Source organism: Euprymna scolopes, chromosome 18 (assembly GCF_053919585.1).
Source record: "Euprymna scolopes isolate OS-2025 chromosome 18, ASM5391958v1, whole genome shotgun sequence".
Taxonomy (NCBI): Eukaryota; Metazoa; Mollusca; class Cephalopoda; order Sepiida; family Sepiolidae; genus Euprymna; species Euprymna scolopes.
The window spans coordinates 96576430-96597634 of NC_136499.1; the positions used below are offsets into that span (position 1 = coordinate 96576430).

General features: G+C 33.2%; 1 protein-coding gene across 2 annotated transcripts in view; it reads right to left on the bottom strand.

Moving 5' to 3' along the window:
* Window positions 1-454: 454 nt before the first annotated feature.
* Window positions 455-21205, bottom strand: part of LOC145297694 (ribosome biogenesis protein BMS1 homolog) — a 74713-nt gene continuing 53962 nt past the window's right edge. For both annotated transcript variants that reach the window (XM_080143895.1, XM_080143894.1), the window contains exons 19-24: window positions 14631-14689; window positions 12066-12188; window positions 9696-9843; window positions 6505-6680; window positions 2234-2386; window positions 455-810 (exon numbers count right to left, since the gene is read on the bottom strand). In XM_080143895.1, coding sequence (XP_080000021.1) covers window positions 595-810; window positions 2234-2386; window positions 6505-6680; window positions 9696-9843; window positions 12066-12188; window positions 14631-14689 — 875 coding nt within the window. In that variant the 3' untranslated portion in view covers window positions 455-594. The remainder of the gene's footprint in view (window positions 811-2233; window positions 2387-6504; window positions 6681-9695; window positions 9844-12065; window positions 12189-14630; window positions 14690-21205) is intronic.

Genomic DNA, 21205 nt, shown 5'->3' on the forward strand with positions numbered 1-21205 from the left:
ACTAAAACCAGCCTGATCACTGAGTATTCGCCAAGCTCCCGCCAGCACTTGTTGAAAAGGCATGCTTCCAGTTCCAGACCCGTATTGAAGCAGTGATTGAGGTTGAAGGTGGCTACATTGAATAGATGTCAGCTCTACAACAAAATCAAGTTATCTGAATTGATTTTTTTCAATAAAAGTTTTAAAATAAAGGTGTAGCGTTGCATCCTGTACATTTTTTCCACATCTTAGTTTTCATTCATCGTTTCACATCTTCTGATTATCGTCTCTAAACTAACAAGAAATTCCACTGTACTTTTGTGTACTCCATGCTTGCAAATACCACACGAAATTGAATTGAGCCCGATTCCACAAACTGAGCAGGGAAACATTCTTCTTTCTGGGGATCACTAACACTGATCATCACTTTGATATGAAGCATTTTTTGCAGAAAAGCAGAAAGCAAAAACAAGCATTTCTTTTATAAAAAATAATTTATTTCAAACACTGTACAATTCTCACATTTAACCACTAACCCACAGGTCAGCCAGGAAGGAGAGGGCGAATATGACGGAAGAGACAACAACTTTCCAATTTCCTAAGACTTTAAAGTCGTCACATGTCATCGTCCTCACCTCTCCTTTTTTTCTCTTCAGCTTTTCCCATTCTTCGGTGAACCACTTTCTTGATATCCTTCAACCGCTTCAATTTACGCTCCTCTTCCGCAGACATCTGCGCTCGATGCTTATCGACTCGTTCTCTCATCTTGCGTCGATCGTCGTGCTGTTTGTGTTTGTATAATTCACGTAACATCTTCATAAGTTTAGTCGCCTGGAAAAAAAAAAAAGAGGAAAATCAATAATACCACCCCAAAAACATACACTCTCACTCTCAGACATACAGAGTCATGCAAACGGCAAGAGGGAGCAGCTGTCTCTAACACACCAAATCTCTTTCACGATTCATAAAAAAAAAGAGAAAGATTTGATCAGCTTATCCAGTGCATGATACTAGCAACATTCTGTAACACAATATCCTTATTCTAATCTTTTAACATATGATAGACTTTTCACTTTTTGCTTTTCTAGCCTGATGTAAAAAAAATACAGTTGTTAACATTATTTTCAAACATCCATCTCTAATCTTGTTACAGCAATACATGCTAAAGCCACATACAACTGTAAGCAGTATGCTGGAGCATCGGAGAAAGTTATTGTCACTCACATTCTGGTAGAAAAACTGCCCAACACATCTTAAATTACTAAATAATCAAAGCTATGCTCATCACGGCTTTAATGCATATCATATTTAATGGCATATCAACATGTTTTGGTTATTTAATGTTTGATCAAGTTATTTCAGTAAAAGTTTTTATGCTTCACGTTCTTAATATTTTTAAATATTTAATTAGAAACACAGAAAATTTAAATTGCTTAAAATATCTTAATAAGGACATACATAAAACGGGCTTGATGATCCAAGAAAGAATCTTTTTTTAATTTTTTTAAAAATCTGACTAAATATAAGTTATGACTATTTTTGTGCCCCATACGTTTGGATATTTTCCCCTTTTCAAGCTCATATGAATTTTTACACTACTTTTCCAGTAAAAATATTATATCTTTGTTAAAACACAAGATTAAGCAATGAAATTTTTTATAGAAGTATTTTTGTGAAAGGAATTAGAACATGCCACTCAACATCTCCAGAAATTAATAGTTTCCAAGTAATCTGCAGCAAAGGCACATAAACATGCAATACTATAAAATAAAATAAAAATATCATACATCTATTTTTTTAAATGTTAAATAACTCGAAATTGAATTGTAATGTATTTTTTATGTACAAGAAACTGATATCTAATACAAGGACTGGCTTAAAACGAACATATTGCAAGTATTGCTTTGTGTGCAATCATTGGGTGTCGGAGGTAAAAACCTGTTGTCTTACAGGTTTCACGATTAACTATGCATGAGAAAGACTTCCTGCAAATCAGACAATCTTGATGAATTGCTCCCCATGTACTATGTGCAAAAGTCAGATTTGTTCGTCCTCAAAAGAAAAAAAAGTAGAAACCATACAATATCTGTATTTACCTGACTCACCACGAGGGGAGAATTAGACACAGTACTCTGGATTGAAACCAAACTAAAAATTGCCTCAATCTAGAAAGATTTCTCTTCTATAGAGAAAAGATTAAGAGTTGTATGAGAACAGATACTACACTTTGCTCCTAGTCAAAAATAAAACTTACCTTGGCATCTTTCGGGTCTTGTACAATTGCAACTCTCTTGAAGGGCTGTTGTTTTGGTGCAATATTCTTGTGTGTACTCTTGAAAGGCAATGCTTGTTGCAAACTCTTTGGGATGACCAATGGCTTATAATGTGGTGCCTTCCTTTCGACTGGCTGAAAATAGAACCAAAAAAAATAAAAAGAGAGTGAATTCACAATTCAAGAACATTGGGACACTAAAAACATTTATCTGGCTTCCAGAAAACAAAGTATTGTGCATAAACATTTTTATATTAAATTAAAATAGTTTTTACACAAAATAGTTTGTAAACCATATATCCACCCACACCAACAACCAATAACCCCAACGCTTTAGTACCATGGTTTTCTTCTTCGTCTTGTTTTCATTCTGGCTGTGTCGTCTTGGTGATCGCCAAGAGCATGAGTTTAGTTTACAGGTATATAAAAATAAAATCAAGAAAAATTAACAAGAAAAAACACAAACTCTGATACATTGTGTATGGATCAGTTGTAATTTGGGTGTGATACCGTCAGCGTAGGAGAAGATCCCCTAACCCCAATCAGTGTCTGTCGATAGCTGCCAAGGTTTATCTCATTTGCTAATACTTAGCTTCTTTGCTTCCTTACATCTAGCACCATCAGCACCCGTCTGCCTGAGCTGCAAATAACTTGGCTTGATGGGGGGGGGGGGGGGTCTAGTATTACAAGTTCATCTTCTGTCTTGTCAGGAAATTAATGTTGATAAACACTTTTGTATCCAGTGTACATGAGTGTTCGCTCTCCGCTACAGGAGTCTGAATAGTGATGACAAGCCGATTGAGTAACCGTGTGATCAAATCTGGTCTTGTTATTACTTGTATTTTCTGAATTTTTTTTTTAACAGTGTGTTACCTCCTATCAAGGCTGAAAGGCCATTCAAGGATAAGGGTTAATGAGATTCTTGTCTTAATAGGATTGAAAATACTAAGTGAAATTGATTATTTAAATAGACAGCAAGAATTTGTTGACATTCAATTTGAAAATGACCATGTTGTACTTGGCTGGGAAGCAATCACGGATGGAAAGAAAACCTTGAAAAGAAACAATTTTTATAAAAGATCCATTTTGTTTTACGTATAACAGAGGAAAAAAATGGAAATTATTTAAAACTAGCATGGGTGCTCGGCGTTGTCCGGGTGTAAAAGAAAAAAAAAAGTTTTGGGAGGGAGGTAGGCTCGAACCCGAAGCCTCGAGGTGAATAGCCTGATGACATACCACGACGTTACGAGGGCAAGGAATTGAGAACAGCTGAAAATAAACGTTTAAAAAAGCAGGTGGTTGAACGTGAACATGTGGTTTTCTAGGTTAAACATTACGCCATAGTAGTCGAGAAAATGAAATCACAGCGCGAATTTTGTAACATAATAAAAAATAGACGACCTTGTTTCATAAATCGGACATATTATAATCTAGACAGTATATAAAAAGTTCTAAGAAACAATGACCCCTCCCCTCCCTCAAGTGCACCCCCCCAAAAAAGTATTTGGCGTACATACGAAAAAATACAAACACACGCACACTTTCGCTTTTATATTATAGATGATTGTAGTTCAATGAGTTTTTGTTCTGTTTTACAGAGAGGAATAAAAAAATTGGAGTTCAGTTTGTAACGTGGCCGTTACGCTTGAGCTTTGTTCATTACAGTTAAAACTTCTCTCGGACTCCCACACCATCTTGTACCATTGAAAATGAACCAACAAACAAAAATAAATCCGACTCCACCTTTTCTTTTCTGTTTTAGCAAAAGGCATTTATTACTATTACTTTCCAAAAAATGCTTCTTGTTTTTTTTTTCTAACTGTTCATTTTGTCAGCTATGAGATTAACACCCTGCTGTCTCAATACCAGCTTAACTCTCTTGCCACCATCATAGAACCACGCGTCCATTTCAACTGGCACGCATTTTTTTTTTTTTTGCTCTTTGCCATGTTGTGCATTTTTTCTCTCCTTTTTTCTTTTTTCATGCAAGCCCATACACACTTGCTCATTTACATAGAACGGCTGCTGCTGCTAATACCTTGGCTACCCGTCTATCCTTTGGCTGCTGCTGCTATTTTCACACATGGTCAGACACGCTCTTTTACAAGTTGAACCCGTTTCATTTATTTGCGTACTAAAAGCATTGAATTATGGTTTTTCTATTTTTCACAACTGAATCCCTACATTTGCGCCTCTCTGTATCCGTAACGCTTCATTATTACCTCAAGATGTATTTTAAAATCTATAGAACCTATGTCATCACTAGGGCTGTGACAACAGCATATTCTGTTCATTGTTTTGACCATTGAGTATATATCCGTTAACATCTTATATGTTTTTATATAGACGGATATGGTTCTCGGTTGATTAAGTGTGACGGATATATACTTGAGAGTCAAAAAAATTAAAAGAATATTCTGTTGTCACAGCTGTAGGCATCACACACCATACAATTTCTATTCTAAGTATTAAACAATTTAATGTACTGGTTTCAGAATTAACTTCATATAAAACACAAATGCCATGTTTATATATCAAGCGATAATTATATTTCGGAATGCTTGAGATGAGGATTAAAAACTTGTCTTATTTTGATTCTTTGCTTTATCATTCTCATCTTTTTCATGTTATTCTCACAGCATTTCTGTCAATGTGATATCCAGCATCCTTCAAGTGCATCTTGTCAAATTCGGAAATTTTATGCTGAAACCGGAATCTGTACGGAATTTCAAACGGAACCTTTTATTTAATCCAAGAACTCATGGTAGAATGGATAAAAATGCTAAATATAACCAATTCTAAGTGACAGCCTTAAGAAGGTTGAAGGTTTAATCGTTAGAACAGGCAATACTAAGAATATAATTAAGAATTGTGAAAACTTCCACTTAGACATGGCTGACAGAACAAAAACAAGATACCCCTGTTGATTAAATAAAAAGTTTCGTTCAAAATTCCGTACAGATCCCTGAGTTTGACAAGATGTACCTGAAGGCGGTCAGAGATTACATCAGCCGAAACATTGTAAGAATAACATCCAAGATGATCACATAACAGCCGGAGTTCAGGCAATTGTTACGGTGGCTTGTTCTTTATTGGCTGAGGTGTATAAGAGGTCAACCGTCCCAGGCTTTGCCTTTTCAGTCTCTGAGAAGAAATTAGTTTATTGCTAATTGTCTGAGGCGCCCCTGCCAGGGAATACCAATGAGGTCGCCGTGGCATATTTTTGCAAGCCAGAGTGCTCTTCCTCTAGGGTGCTGACTTTTTCAAACCCCATTTTCTAACCTTGTGTCACATCTTCCAGTTACAGGAGGGAGATAAACAAAATAAAGATGATAACAAGTCAGAATAATCAAAATAATACAGTAAATCTAATAAAAAAGAGGTACTTGTACAGTTTAATCAAGACATTAAAAAAATGAAAATAATGAAAAACGTTCTATTGTATGTATCCGTTTTGGACTGAAGTTCTCCAAAAAAAAAAATTTCACTTAATTTGATTGAGTAGTTTTTTTTTTTACAGCGATAAAACAATTTGTTATGATACCAAGCAAAAGGTAGCCATATTTTGATTTTTAGGAAAAAAAGCTATGATTTAACATGAGGAGGGTTGTCAGCGCTTTAGACCGAGCTATCTCCCTGTGGCGTGTTCTGAAAAATTCAAACACGACTACCTTGAGCATGGTGTCATAAAAACGTGCTTTTCTGCTGTAAAAAAAACAAAAAAACTACTCGATCAAATTAAGTGAAATTTTTTTCCGGAGAAATACATAATATACATACAATAGAACTTTTTTTGATATTTTCAATTTTTTTATGTCTTTATTAAACAGTACAAGTACCAAAATAGAAAATTTTTTAAAAGTTACCAATAGATGATAAGCATTCATTGTAAAAATGGTAAAATTTTAGAGGCAGATTTTCAGAGAGAACTATCATAAGAGGAAAAAGGAAGGCAAGACAAGATCGAGACGAGAAGATGACAGGAGAAAATAAAACAGGAAAAAGAAAGAAAGTGGGAAAGAGAGGAATAAAATAAAAATCCAAGAAAAAAATAAGGAGGTAAATCCTTAGCAATTTGATAGAAATCCACTTTTTCTCATTTAAAAAAAAAAAGAAAGCCAATTTCAATCAAAAAGCGAAGAACTCAGATCAATGCTAGACTATGATTTAAGCAGAAATCAGCCTATTTTTAATTAAAAAAAAAAAAAAGCTTTGCATCATATAATCGAAAAGTATGGTCAAAATTGCCTTACTTTGTAGTTCGAGTCGTCTCTGTGTGGAATCGGTATGTTTTCTTCTCTTCGTATTTGTCCAACTGTTCGCATGCCTTTCCAGGAATTCTTTTTCTCGGGTGGCAACAATAACGAAGTGACCGTGTTATAGAATTGGGGTAAATCAACAGGGTACCATGTACGGACAAATACAATATCTACAAAAACAAAAACATGCATTTAAGAAAAAATGAAAATAGGGATCAAATTGATCTGAAGCACCCTAAATTAACACTGAACAAAAAGACATTGTTATCACACTGATTTTTTTTTTTTTTTACAAACTTTTACTTCTGGTTGAACCATAAATACACACTTATAATTTTTCCATCACAGATTGTTTTACAATTAAAAAAAGTTTTTTCTTAGGTAAATGTTAAATGTTAAAGAATGTAAGAAAAAATTCTGTATGGTTTAATGGTTTTGTTTTATTATATACTAGCAGTTCAGCCCGACTTTGCTCGGGCCTTATGTACTGTTCATAATTTTATGCGCATATATATATATATATATATATATATATATATAATAAAAAGTTTGATTCATGTCCAGGTAACCTACGTCTAAAACTTCAAGTGTTTAGACCCAAAATTGGCGGTAGAGTTTGGTAAAGTCTGCAAAGATCAACTCTTTCAACTTTTACCTCTTGGCAGCCAAATTTTCGTCCAAAAACTGATTAAAAAGCTTGCTGTATGTCTGAATACACTTTATGTAAAATTTCAAATGTTTAGACCCCAAATTGGCTGAATAGTTTGCTAAAGACCGCAAAGGTCAAATCTTTTGAACTTTAACCCCTTGGTAGCCAAATTTTCGGCCAAAAACTGATTAAAAAGCTTGCCCTATGTCTGAATACACTTTTTGTAAAATTTCAAATGTTTACACCAAAAATTGGCAGAGTAATTTGGTAGAAACCGCGAGGTCCAATTTTTTTTAACTTTGACCCCTTAACATTTATTGTTTTGGGCTCAAATAAAATTTAAAAATTTGATACATGTTCAAATAACCTACACCTAAAATTTCAAAATTGGTGGAGGAGTTTGGTAGAGTTTTTAAAGGTCAAATCGTTGAACTTTGATCCTTTGACAGCCAAATTTCTGGCCGAAAACAGATTAAAAAGATTTTCCCAAATCTCAATACCCCTTATGTCAAATCTTGGATGTGTAGATTGCAAATTGACAGCGTAATTTGGTAGGGAAATGTAGACACACACACACACACACAGACAATTTCACTTTTATAGATATATAGATTAATAAATGAGGAATTATTTCAATACAAAATCCATTTAATATTATGCACATACAATTGAGAAAAGCATGCTTCATTTTTAGGTAAACAAAACATAGGTAAAATTTGGTCACCATTTTCAGCTTATTTACATAATGCTGAAACATTTCAAGTGTGCTTTTCTCAATTTTACATGCATAATACTAGATTTAAAATGGAAATGATTTCTCATTCAGTAATATAAAAAAAAACAACATTTGTAGTGTATACAAAAGTTTTCTTACATTTTTATCTGACCCTGACCTTTAAAGTTTATGAGGTTTTATTACAAAAAACTTTTTTTTTTAAAACACACACACTTCAATTTTTTTTCTTGTAAAACCTTTTTTTAAAGCAATTTTGTGTTGTTTGCTTTTTGTATTTATTTCAAGAAAAAGAGAGGAATATACTAAAAAAAAAAAACATTGCTGAGATTGTGTCCCTATTTATTTGTCTCCTCACAAGAGGAAATTCTGCATTGTTTTGTCAATATCTTTCCTGCCCTTGGTCAGTGAAAGAGAAATAATTCTAGTTTGAGGCAATTTTGATTTTTAGCTCAATCCAGAGGGTCTAAAAAGACTAACCTTGTGTCTAATTTGCCTTAGTGGGAAGGCAAAAAATCTTTGTGACACTTTTTTAATTAAAAGTATATTCTTTTTTATAAATTTCTAAAGTTGGATATTAATGCAGCTCCTCAGAAAAATATTAGGGCAAATAAAAATTGCTTCAGTCTAAATTGATTTCTTTTTCATATATACTAATGGTATCTGTGGAAATTCCACGGAGGACTCATTCATATGTAATATATTGATGTTCGCATTCTGTGGATATTCAGCGTAAATAGAGACGCTCTTGATATTATTGTAGCTCTTTTGTTAAAACTGCAAAAGTATTTATCTAAGCTAGCAACGATGCCTGGCATAGCTCGGTCGTAAAATACACTTAAATATGATATTTTAATTTATGCAGATTTTGTATATATTATTATAGAGTTAATGTTCAACCAATTCTTATATATTACAAAGTTGTGATTTCAAAAATAAAAAAAAATACATCCATATGACTTGGGTGCATCCGCTTGAATCAAAACTGAAACCAAAACTTATGAAAAAAAAAATTTGGATATATATATAACTTGAGTTCCTTCAGCTATAATTGAAACTAAAACAAAAACTTATGAAGAATTCTTGGTAAAATTATTTATTACATGAAATGGAAGGTCATAACAATTAAACGACAGTCACAAATAATGTAAGCGTGACACAAAAAATAACACACAAACATATATATATATGAGGGTTGTTGCCTGATGAGGTCTCTAGTTAGTAAATACTAGTAGACCGAAACATGCTCATGATTGTGTTGCAACAAACTACTGCTTATGTAAATATATATATATATATATATATATATATATATATATATATATATATATGTAAATATATATATATATATATATATATATATATATATATATATATATATATATATATTAGTGATGGGACGATTCCAATATTTTTCCCGATTCCGATACAATAACCGATTCTGATTCTTTATAAATCTCTAAATATTAAACTATATAGCTGTATTTCTCTCCAATTACCCTGTTATTTGTGCAGATATTTTCCTAAATGTAAAAATATACTTGTAAGGAAAGATTTATCGATTTTAGCTTCACAAGTGGTTTAAAATCAACAAATATTTATTATTGTAACATTATTACCAGCAATGGAAGATTTTGCTTTAAACAAAATCAAATAAAAGACAAAAGAATCGTTTTGGCATTGGAAAATCAGTACAAATTTTTCTGATTCCGATATTGTCAAATATTCTGATTTTTCCAATTCCCGATTCCTCGTCCCAAGATTGATATATATATATATATATATATATATATATATACTTACCACTCATTTTAATTTGATCTTCAAATGTAGCTCGAAATCCTCCAGGAGGATTGTGAACAGCTTTCTTTATTTGACCCCGAATTCCACTGACTGTACGAAGACAGGCACCAGTAAATTTTGCCACCTCCAATGGTGTATTGAACATATCCTTAGAAAGAAAAAACAGAAAAATATTAAATACTAGCAAGGGCACTCGGCATTGTTAGATAAATAAAGTTATGTTATGTTTTTGATTTTTTACTTATGAGTCATCACTAGGGCTAGAACAACAGCATATTCTTTTACTTGTTGACTCTTGAGTGTGTATCCGTTGATATCTTGTATGTTTTTATATAGAGTAATGTGGTTCTTGGTTGATTAACTGTGTCTGTGTCGGATATATACTCGAGAATCAAAACAAGAATATTCTGTTGTCATAACCCTAGTCATCACGTCCCAAAAGCCACATAAGGATTAATGTAATTGTTAGTCAAATGATGAAAATGATTAAAAGTGATGAATGGAAGAAACAAAATTTTATTACTTAAGTGGACAGCTCAATAACTGTTTGTGGACATTGGACCCAAAGACAGCCATTTCTTAGTCTACTAGTAAGTAGTTCTAAAATAATGTGTTCTACAGGTGGGAAGTTCTTGGAAAGAAAATGTGTTAATTAAAATTTTAATAAGAAATAGTGTTCTTATTTTAGAAAGCATTATTTATATTAGAAATTTTAATTATTAAAAAATAATTGTGAGAAAGACATACAATGCAACTAAGTTTTATCATTTTTTTCCCCCCAATTTCAGAAGAAATACTCTTTCATCAGAATTTCAAATCAATTTTCAGTAAAATATCTTTTCTTTCATTTCTTTTTTATCTTTTGGCATTTATAATTCATCTGCTTTTAAAGTGAATTCAAGATGAAAGTTTTACTAGCCAAGAATATAGGGTGCAACCAGAGAGAACATCTTTTTTTATTTATAAACATCTAAAAACATTATCATTATTGTTTATGAATGCCCAGTGTGAATACATACTACTACTACTACTACTGCATGATTTAACATCTTCTGTTTCAAGCTGGACGCCTTCTTGTCATATCACCGTAGGTGTTGATGGCCTGCTCTCCAGGCATTAAAACTATTGACCAGATGCTCTGTGATATTTAAGAGTGTGAAAGTCAGTCTTGATGGTGTCTAAGCATCACTTTTTTGGCCAGCTGAAGTATTTGCCTCTGACATCAAAGCACAACATTCTATATTGACAAAGGTTGTCACCCATTCTCGTCACATAAGATTGTAAAAACTCCCTAATAAAAAATTAATACTGCTATTAGAATCCTATCAAAAATTTTGCTTGAGAAAAGTTGTTGAATCTTGGTATAGATTTTTGTTTTTTTAGTTGTATTTCCAAAAACAAATAGTAGACGTGGGTTTGACTCAATGGGTAACAGGTTTGACCCTTCCACACATTAAGAATTCCGGAATCTTCTGTTAATCCTGGCACAGCAGCTCAGAAAAATACAGCTCAAATTTCTAACTAACCTCAATAATTTTGCCATCTACACATATTTTCTCCATATCTGGGTTTGCATTTGTCTGTGTTGTCTTTGGGTTCTCTCAACCTATCAGGAATTCCACTGCACTTCTTGTGTACTCAATGTCTGCAAGTGCCACAGAAGTCTGAGTTGCATCTGACTCCTTACCACAAACTGAACATGGGAACTTTTCTCTTTCTATAAGATTTCCAACACTAATCAACACTTATGAGAAATTAGCAGGGAAACCCAACCTTGCCTGGGATTGAATGAGAATCAATGAATGTTCCACACTCCCAATACCTTTATTGTCATCAAAATTACCCATTTTTCAATCAAATTGATTGCCTACTCTAGTTGAGGACCCACCACAGTACACAAAGTGGAAGCTTCACATACCTTCCCACAGTGACTTAGTCCACAATACATTGTATCTACATTCCCCTATAAACAATCTACTGTTGATTTTAGAAAATTATTTTTATATAACGGCTTGAATTAAAGTTTAAAATGCAAAATTCAAGTATCATGGTTTAATTGTGCTCAAAACAAAAACATTCATTTCAAACATGCCCCTGTCTTATCAAAAACATTACTGTTGATTTTATATGCTGGCCCCTTTTTGCTTGTGCAGTGACAAATCTTCTCAAATGCACTGATAATACTTATCAGAGATATTCTGATATAAAACCCATCTAAGAACACTCTCAGACACAAAGTATATTTATGTGAAATTTCAAAATAATCAGCCCAGCTATTTTGGAGTCCATAGAAAATGAACTCACACACACACACACACAGAATGCCTTTTATATATAAGTAGAGATTATTGTATAAATCTTGTGGCTTACCTTAATAAATGCACTTTTCTGGAATATTTTGAATGGAGTGCCAGTAAGTTTTAACTTTTTGACAATCTCAGTGGATTTGTCCATTTCCAAAACAACCCCTGTGGCGGCAATTCGGAATCCAGGCTAAAAAATGGAAAAAAAATTAACAAAATCAAAATATCTTCACTTATTTTTCTTTCGATAAAGTTGAAGCTGTTTTCTTGTTGGCAACGATTTCTAATCGTTGAATGTTTGAGTTACAGGAAAAAAATGAATGATTTTCAGATCGCCAAATTCAAAGCACACATAAAAATAATCTGTCCTGATTCCTTTTCAACATTATCGCAATTAAGTTTTCTTCAACTCAGACCAGATTGCAACGTACATGATACCAACGTTGAACTGACCAAAAAGAATTGTTCCCAATTGAAGGAATGCTGGCATTTTATATTGTCAAACACAACCGCGTCTCAATTTGCATAAGACACGTTTTTGTCCCATGTCGGTCAGGTTCCAAGTTTAAGACTTTTTTCTTTCTTTTCTTCAGCGAATGACACCCGCACTAATCATGCAAACTACAATTTTCCCTACACTCCCTCTTGATCACAAACAGGGCAGGGAGGTAGTATCTATTTTTAATGGGTACTCCTTAGCAGAAGACACGGCTAAAACTCACTTAAAAGCGACAACTCTTCTTTTATATAATACAACCAAATCACATTTCCAGTTCTTCATTTAAAAGCGAGGACTTTTTCAGAAAAAAAAACAAAAAACACTGAATCGCATTTTAAATTCTTCATTTTAAAATGACAACTTTTCTAGAAAATATAATCGAATCTTATTTTAACTTCTTCATTCAAAGGCGTCTTTTTTTCATAGAAGGTCCAACCAAATCCAATTTTAAGTTCTTCATTTAAAAGCAAGGCGTTTGTTTTCAGAAAATACAACCAAATCTCACTTAAACTTTCTCCTTTAAAAGCGACGACTTTTTTCAGAAAATACAATCGAATTTCATTTTAAATTCATTTAAAAGCGACAGTTTTTTTACATACAAATCAACCGAATTGCATTTTAAGTTCTTTTAAAAGCAATGACTTTTTCAAAAAAAAATCTAATGTTCTCCAAAACTGATGTCACCTTTTCTCTAAAATCTGATTTGAATCGTACTTTACTCTTCTCTATAACTTCACAACAGTATTTCTCAAAAATCTCCTTAACTTGATGGTTTTTCTCAATATCATTCTGTTGTTTCTTTGAAAGCTGCTGATGTGTTTTCCAAGCCACACCATTCAATCGGAGTAGCAGAACTAGTTCAACATTTTTCATAGTGCAAAGCTCACACACAAGTTCCACATTTCCGATCCACTTGATAATAGGCATACTAGCTGCAGCACCATTAAATTCCAGAATCAACCGAACATCAAAAATCTTGCCGTCCATCACCGAAAAGTAGTATAAAAACAACTTCTAATCATTGAATGTTTGAGTTGCAGGAAAAAAAGAATGATTTTCAGATCGCTAAGTTCACTGTGTCAAAACACATATGACAAAAATCTGTCCTGTTCCGTTTTTGACGTTTTTGCAATCAAGTTTTCTTTAACTGACACCAGATTGCAAAGTACACAATACTGACGTTGAGTCAACAAAAAAGAATCGTTCCCTATTGAAGAAATGCTGGCATTTTATATTGTCAAACCTTACCGCTTCTCAATTTGCATAAAACATTTTTGTCTCGTGTCGGTCAAGTTTTGCGTTTAAGACTTTTTCTCTTTCTTTTCTTAAGCAAATGGCACCCGCGCTAAGCATGCACACTATAATTTTCCCTACACCATTGATAATAGAAAAAAAATATATTTTTCAATTTTTTTTTACCCAACACATTTTTGAAGAAATAACTTTAGATTTTAAAGAGAAAAAAGAGGGGGGGGGGCTCAAGGAAAAATATACCCACCAATTATAACAAAATCCCATCCCATCCCTTCCTGGAACTGAAAATGGTAAGCTGGCTCTTGCATTTCTGGTATTTATTGCTGAAATCAAGAGCGGCTGAAATATGATGAGGACTCATTTACCAATGGCCATGGATTAATGGTCTTGATACAATGAACTGATTTGGAGCCAGCTTAATCCATCCTAAGTTATCTAGGATAATACTAGTCCATATTTGGAACAAAGATTGTGGAGTTGAAGGCACTTGGAACTGGAAGAATGTTAAGAGTCAGAAATAGATATTTTAACTTGATAAATCAACAGTCTGAATATTGGAAGACTTTGAAATAAGTCCAGAGTTGGATATTTTGAAATTCTATGAGTTGGAGTCAAACCTTATACTTGACAACTCTGTAACCGTGTTTGGAACATGAGAAAATTGGAATACAATCTAGAGTTGTACTAATTAGGAGTATTATCTGAATTATCGGAGTTTCATTGCGGTTGATATTTGAGTGAAACTATTAAAAGTAATATTTTCAGCTTCAAATCTCTTCAAAATATATGAAAAGAATCTCATTACTTCAAGTGAGAAACAATTGATTCTGAATATCTGGTCTCCTAGAAGAAAATGGTAAAAGGCTTAGAAATACTTACACTGACATTTGCAACATCCTCAATGGCAAGAATTCCAGTCCCTTGGGGAACAATAGGTCCTGTAAAAAACAAAAATAAGCAAGTTTTAATAGAAATAAATTCTGAAATAAAAAGTGGAAAATATTCAGAAAATATGTTAAAACAAATATAAATACAAATGAATCATCTAAAATCGGCCATCATGAGAATAAGTAAACAACCTGTAATAAAAACATGGAGGGAAAAGTAGCTTATGAAGCTATATTTGGCTTAGAATAAGTGGGTAAATCAAGGTGTGAGCAGTTTATGGAAAAAAATCTGTGTATGCATTAAAAAATCTTTTTTTAAATCTATATATATATAAAAATGTAACTCTTAGTTCATTCGCAATTAATAGTCTAAAAAACCACTGGACAGATGGCTTCCACGTTTTGGTATAATATGTTTACTATATCCATGTGTTTTTATATATTTCTTTTTAATTATAACATTATATTTAATTTTTCTTTGATAAATAGGTGGTTTTCTTTGTACCGATAGGCCATTTTTTTATTTAGGGACAATTATTTATTACCGCTTCCTGTCACGTGACCAGTGTTTCCAATTTAGCGGTTTTCCTGCTAGATCTGGAGATTTCATTTGCAATCTAGCGGGGAATTCTAGAAAATCTGGAGATATTTCGCACCCACACACCCGCAATTTTAGATTAAAAATAAAGAAAAGCGCTTGAAAATACTTTAAAACATAAAATAAACTCATTCATGTAAGTAAAAAAAAGTAGCATTTATTGCCTTTGGTAACAACTATTTATTGATTATTTGTTTTGTTTATCACCTTTTTTTTCAGCTAACCATTCTTAAATCTCGCTATAAAATCGATTTTTCCAAGTACATTTTTTTTTGGGGGGGGGGCATTCCAACCTCCAAAGTTTGGTTTAAAATACGATCTAAGCAACCCCGCTTAATTTAGAAGTATTTAGTCGAAAATTGTAAAAAGTAAGAAACAACAGCAAAAAAAAAAAAAACTTATACCAATACAGTAGAATTTAATTATCTACCAACCCAAATACTTTTAACATGCTAAAACAAAGTTTTTTTGTTTTTTTATTTTTCTAATTTCAAAATATGTTGCACCATTATTGTGATGTTTAATTTGCAGTATATTTCAATTTAACTTTTATTATAAAAAGTTTGAGTTTATGATTTGTTTCCTCTCTGAAAAAACAGGTAAAACTAGCTGATAAAATATGCAAGCCTTCTGGGGAGCTAACCGCTTTAATATAATTCCAGAAACATATAGTGAGAAAACACAGAACATTTTATATATTGAATATACTATATTTATAATTTTTTTATTGTAGGAAGTTGAACTATGGAGTTTGGGGGGTGGGGGGGGGGTAGCAATTTTTTTTAAATTTCAGATGATAAAAGTTAAAAATCTAGCGATTTTCTGGGCATTTCTTTCTTTTTTTTTTTTTTTTTTTACATAGGCATCACCACATTATCAAGGCCAAGAGGCCACTCAAGGATAAGGGTTAAAGAGTGTACAGTAGAAATTGGACAATATAGTAATCATTAGTAATGAAAATTTGGTAAATTTGATAACTTATATGGAATGGCTCATCAAGAACTTATTTACGTTAGACTTCAACACAACCATATTGTAGTCAGCCGGAAAGCAGGAAAACGGAAGACAATTCCACAGGCGTGCAGTTCTAAGAAAGAAGCTTTGTTCATGGAATCTACGTTTAGGTTTAGGCACAGATAAAGAGTGGGGGGAATTATTGATAGTGTTTACAGCTAGACGAGTGTTTCTTGTGAAAGTTTGGCGAGGGGGGACCATAGATTGAAGCTCAGTCGAACACTTTCCATGAAAATAACGATACATCAGAGACAAACTAGCAACATCTCTTCTGTGAGATAAAGGTTGCAAGGAAGAGAAAAGGACATCTCCTACGAGGCTACGAAGTCTATTTTGAACTCTATCAAGGCAGGACAAGTCCTTTCTAGCAGCTCCTGCCCAGATGTGGCAACAGTATTCCATCCTTGGACGTACCTGGCTCTTATATAGATAGAGAATAGCATCAGCAGTGAGATATCTACCGGATCGATAAAAAGATCCCACCATTTTTCCAGCGGCCTTGGCAACAGATTTGATGTACGTGTTCCATTTGAGATCAGGAGTAATGGTCAAGCCAAGAAACTTGTCAAAACTTGAGGCCTCCCCAAGACGAGAGCCATTCATTTTAATTGATGCCAGATGTGGATCAGAATGTTGATGATGTAAAGAGAGAAGCTTGGTTTTAGATGCATTAAAAGTAACCAGCCACTCCTTACCCCATTGTACTACGTGTTCAAGATCAGAGGAGAGAGAATTGGAGAGAACTTGGTCGTTTACTGTCTTAGATGTGCTACCATAAATGGTAGTGTCGTCAGCATAGATGTCTACAAATGATGTAAGGATGTGATTTGGAAGATCATTAATGTAGATCAGGAAAAGAGTTGGGCCCAGGATGGACCCCTGAGGGACACCGGCATTAATACTGTGAGCTTCTGATTTTTGCCCCTCAACTACTACTCTTATGAACCTATCAGAAAGAAATGATTTAATAATTGAGAAGACATTTCCAGCAATACCATAGCTAGAGATCTTATGAAGTAAACCTTTATGCCATACCCTATCAAAGGCCTTAGATATGTCAAGAGCAATTGCCCTAGAAAGGTTGCCTCCGTCGAGAGATTTGCTAATTCTATGAGATATAACTAAGCACATCTGCTATAGATCTAGCAGAACGGAAACCATATTGAGTGTCACTAAGAAGGTTATTTTTGTTGAGATGGTTGATTACTTCTGTATTTAATACAGATTCCAGCAACTTACTCATGACGCACAGGAGACTTATTGGCCTGTACTGAGAGGGGGATGAGCGATCACCTGAATTCTTAAATACAGGACATACTGATGAAATTTTCCAGGGAGATGGGAAGCTATTCTCCTTAAGACAACGTTTAAACAGTTTTGTAAGTATGGGCGCTAGTTCAGGTTGAAGCTTTTTGAGTACTATAATTGGAATACCGTCAGGGCCGGTTGCTTTACTGGAATCAAGGTTTTTGATTAGCTTGGCAACATCACGTACAGATATACGTATATCACATAGCGTGTTTTCTGATACAGGAGGAAATATTGGGGGTTGGCGGCCTTGATCGCAAAGGGTAGAATTAGCTGCAAAGTTCTTGACAAAGAGTTTGGCTTTGTCTGATGCTGACGAGATTACCTCAGGTCCATTGATAATAGTTGGGATGGAGCACACGCTTCTGTTCAGGATTCTGTTTGCTATTTGCCAAAACTGGTGGGAACCAAGCCGCTGCTCAGCTACTTTGGACTTAACAGATTGAGCATACAACTCTCTTGCATTCTTTATTACTTTCTTACAATGGTTGCTGGCAGTCCTGAAAGCAGCTTTAGTTTTCATACATCTATTACGTTGGAAACAGTGGAAAAAGTGATTTCTGTGCGCAATTGCAGCAGCACATTCTGGAGAAAACCATGGCTGGCTGTTAGGTTTTTGCTGAAACTTTTTCGAGGGTATGAAACGGTCAATACCTACAATTAACCATTCCGTCAGGTCTAATACTATAGACGACACATTCTTTTTAAACATGGAATGCAGAGGTAGATCAGATATAAATGTACGGAAGCTATCCCAGTCAGCCTTAGTGTATCGATATACTGTACGATGGAGAGGTACGTCTGGGGACTTATTACATTTCATTTTTATCTTAATTGATACAACAGAGTGGTCGGAAGATCCAAGAGGCGACAGAACAGAAACTGAACATAGTTCAGGGCAAGTTGTGAGAAAAAGGTCTAGTAGGCTCGCATACTGGCCGTCATTGTCGGGCACACGGGTGGGTTCCTGAACAATCTGAGTCAGGTCATAGGCAATGGAGAAATCATGACAGAACCTCACCTCATCATCGGTCTTGTTAGAGTGGGTCAACCATTCGACGTTGTGAACATTGAAGTCTCCACATACGTGAATGTTAACTGAAGGATAAGCAGATAGGACTTGGTCAATTTTCTCAGATATGCTGTTATGGGGGCGATAGAGAGTAAATATAAATGCCGTAGTGTGAGCTAAAGCAACCCGGAAGCACATATAGAGTAAGTTAGGATCTTCCCTGGAGATGTCCCTACCACACGAAAAGCTATCTTTAATATAGGCACATATTCCATGCCCATGGCGATCTTGGGGGTCAGATTTAGAAGTTAAGTTAGAGTATCCTTTAATTGCTAACTCTTCTAGGGAAATAGCCTGTCCAATGCCTGATCTCGCGGGTTTTTTTAAATCTTAGTTGCCAATACTGCATCACTAAAAGGGTCTTTTGGTCTCAGCATTACAGGCTTAATGTAAACAGAATGTGTTTACAATATCGGTAAATTTTCAATGGGTTTAATCACATGATTATTGATAATGTAACCATGTGATTGAAATTTGATTTAAATTAACCACACGTGGTCGCTTTCCTATCAAATATTCATCGAAAAATGGTAGGTACAGACAAAATGAATGCAGACGCTCAAAGTGTATAAACATTTTGACCCCTCCCTTTACTTAAAAATTCACCAAAAATCAGGAAATTAACCAATTTTAATGAAAATTTCATTATTTATCAAATAATGATCGCAGAATATAATGAACCAATTATTTTTACTTAACTCTTAGTGAAAATGTTTTATTTTGTTTAAACAAAAAATACCTTTACTAAAGTTATGGTTTTCAGTAGTAAATAAAAAACGCAAGAATTTATTTTTGCTTTTTTTATATAAATAAAGCATTGTAATTTGTAACAATAAAAAATAATTTTTACAGAAACATTCCGAAAAAAGCCCCTAAAGTCCGTATTAATGAATTCGATATAACTCGAAGAAAAATGAATTTCTCACATTACTATTCAGGAAATTAAAGATTCAATTAGATTCCTATTTAAGTCACCTAAATTATTTAGGGTGAAATGAGTTTAGGAATTTATAGCCAAACCTAAATATTTTTTTTTTGCTTAAAAATATAGCATTAATACAGTAAGTTATGTAAAATTTGCATAGAATGCTCTGCTTTATGGTTGTTGTAAAAATGGAACGGAAATTTGAATTTCGTTCTCTTTTAAATTCGGTATTTTTACATTACGTCCAACTCATCATTCACATTCGACACGTCAACTTTTATAGCTTTTCGGGTATGCTGGCAAGGTTAGGGGTGTCTATTCCGAAAGCCGTTCTAACATGGGTAGATTGGTAGGTGTGTCAGAAATTTCGTGAAAATAGTGAACAATTCCACCTCGTTTTTGCAAGCTTATAACTCCTCGAAAAATGTAACTCAAGCCCCAATTTTTTTTTCAATTAAAGAAGCAAAGACCAAGGTTTCATTTAAAAAAAAAAAAAACAAACAACGTTTTTTTTTTATAAAAAAGTTTTTAAACTTCAAACTTTACAGGTAAATTTCTAAAAACACTACTTTTTTTGTTTTAAATTTAAATATATTATTTATTAAACTTTTCTCTTCAATTAGTGATATATAACACTTTGGTGAGTAAATTAATTATTTACTTTTTAATAGACATTTCAAAATGGGAGGCATGAATTATTCGACCCCCTGTCTTTCCAAGCTTATAACTACTTGAAAAATGTAATTCAAGCCTTAATTTTTTTTTCAATTAAAGGAGCAAGGATCAAGGTTTCATTAAAAAAAAAAAACAAAAGAAAAACAAACAATGTGGTTTTAAAAAAAAAACTTCAAACTTTACAGGTAAATTTCTAAAAAACACTACTTTTTTTGTTTTAAATTTGAATATATTATTTATTAAACTTTTCTCTTCAATTTGTGATATATAAAACTTTGGTGTGTAAATTAATTATTTACTTTTTAATAGACACTTGAAAATGGGGGTGGGGGTGAATTTAAAAAAAAAACGTTTGTCTAAAATTTTATATTTAGTTTATTGGAAAGGGCATAAAATTTCACATTGATCCTGAAAATATCGTAAAAATAGAATCAATAGAAAAATTTTGATAGATTTTTAAAGTTTAAAAATTGAAAAATATTGAGTTCATAAAATTCATTACTGCTTTTTAAAAAATAAAAAAATATATTTCTATTACTTTTAAAACAACTTTAAAAGTTTATTTTGGAAGTATAATCCATAAAGAAAATAAACAACCCACTTTTAAAAGAGAAATTACGAGTTTTTTATATTTAATCGCAGTTTCGTGATAGGGGTGTCAAAAATTCCTACAAAAATTCTGATACATCTACTATATTGGAGTGTTTATTCGTTGTAAACGTACCCAACAACCTATAAATGTCGACATTTCCAATGTGAATGGTAAGCTGGACTTATGTAAAAAATAACAAAAATATATACCAAACTGACTTTTTCGTTTAAAAATGGAATTATTTCCCTTTCGTTATTAACTTTTTTTTCTTTTCTTTTTTTGATATATTTTGTGTTTTATATACATAAAGTACAATTGTTGAATGTTACTGTTTTGATTATATTCGTTTGGGGGGGGGCACAATTAAAAAATTAAGAAAGATT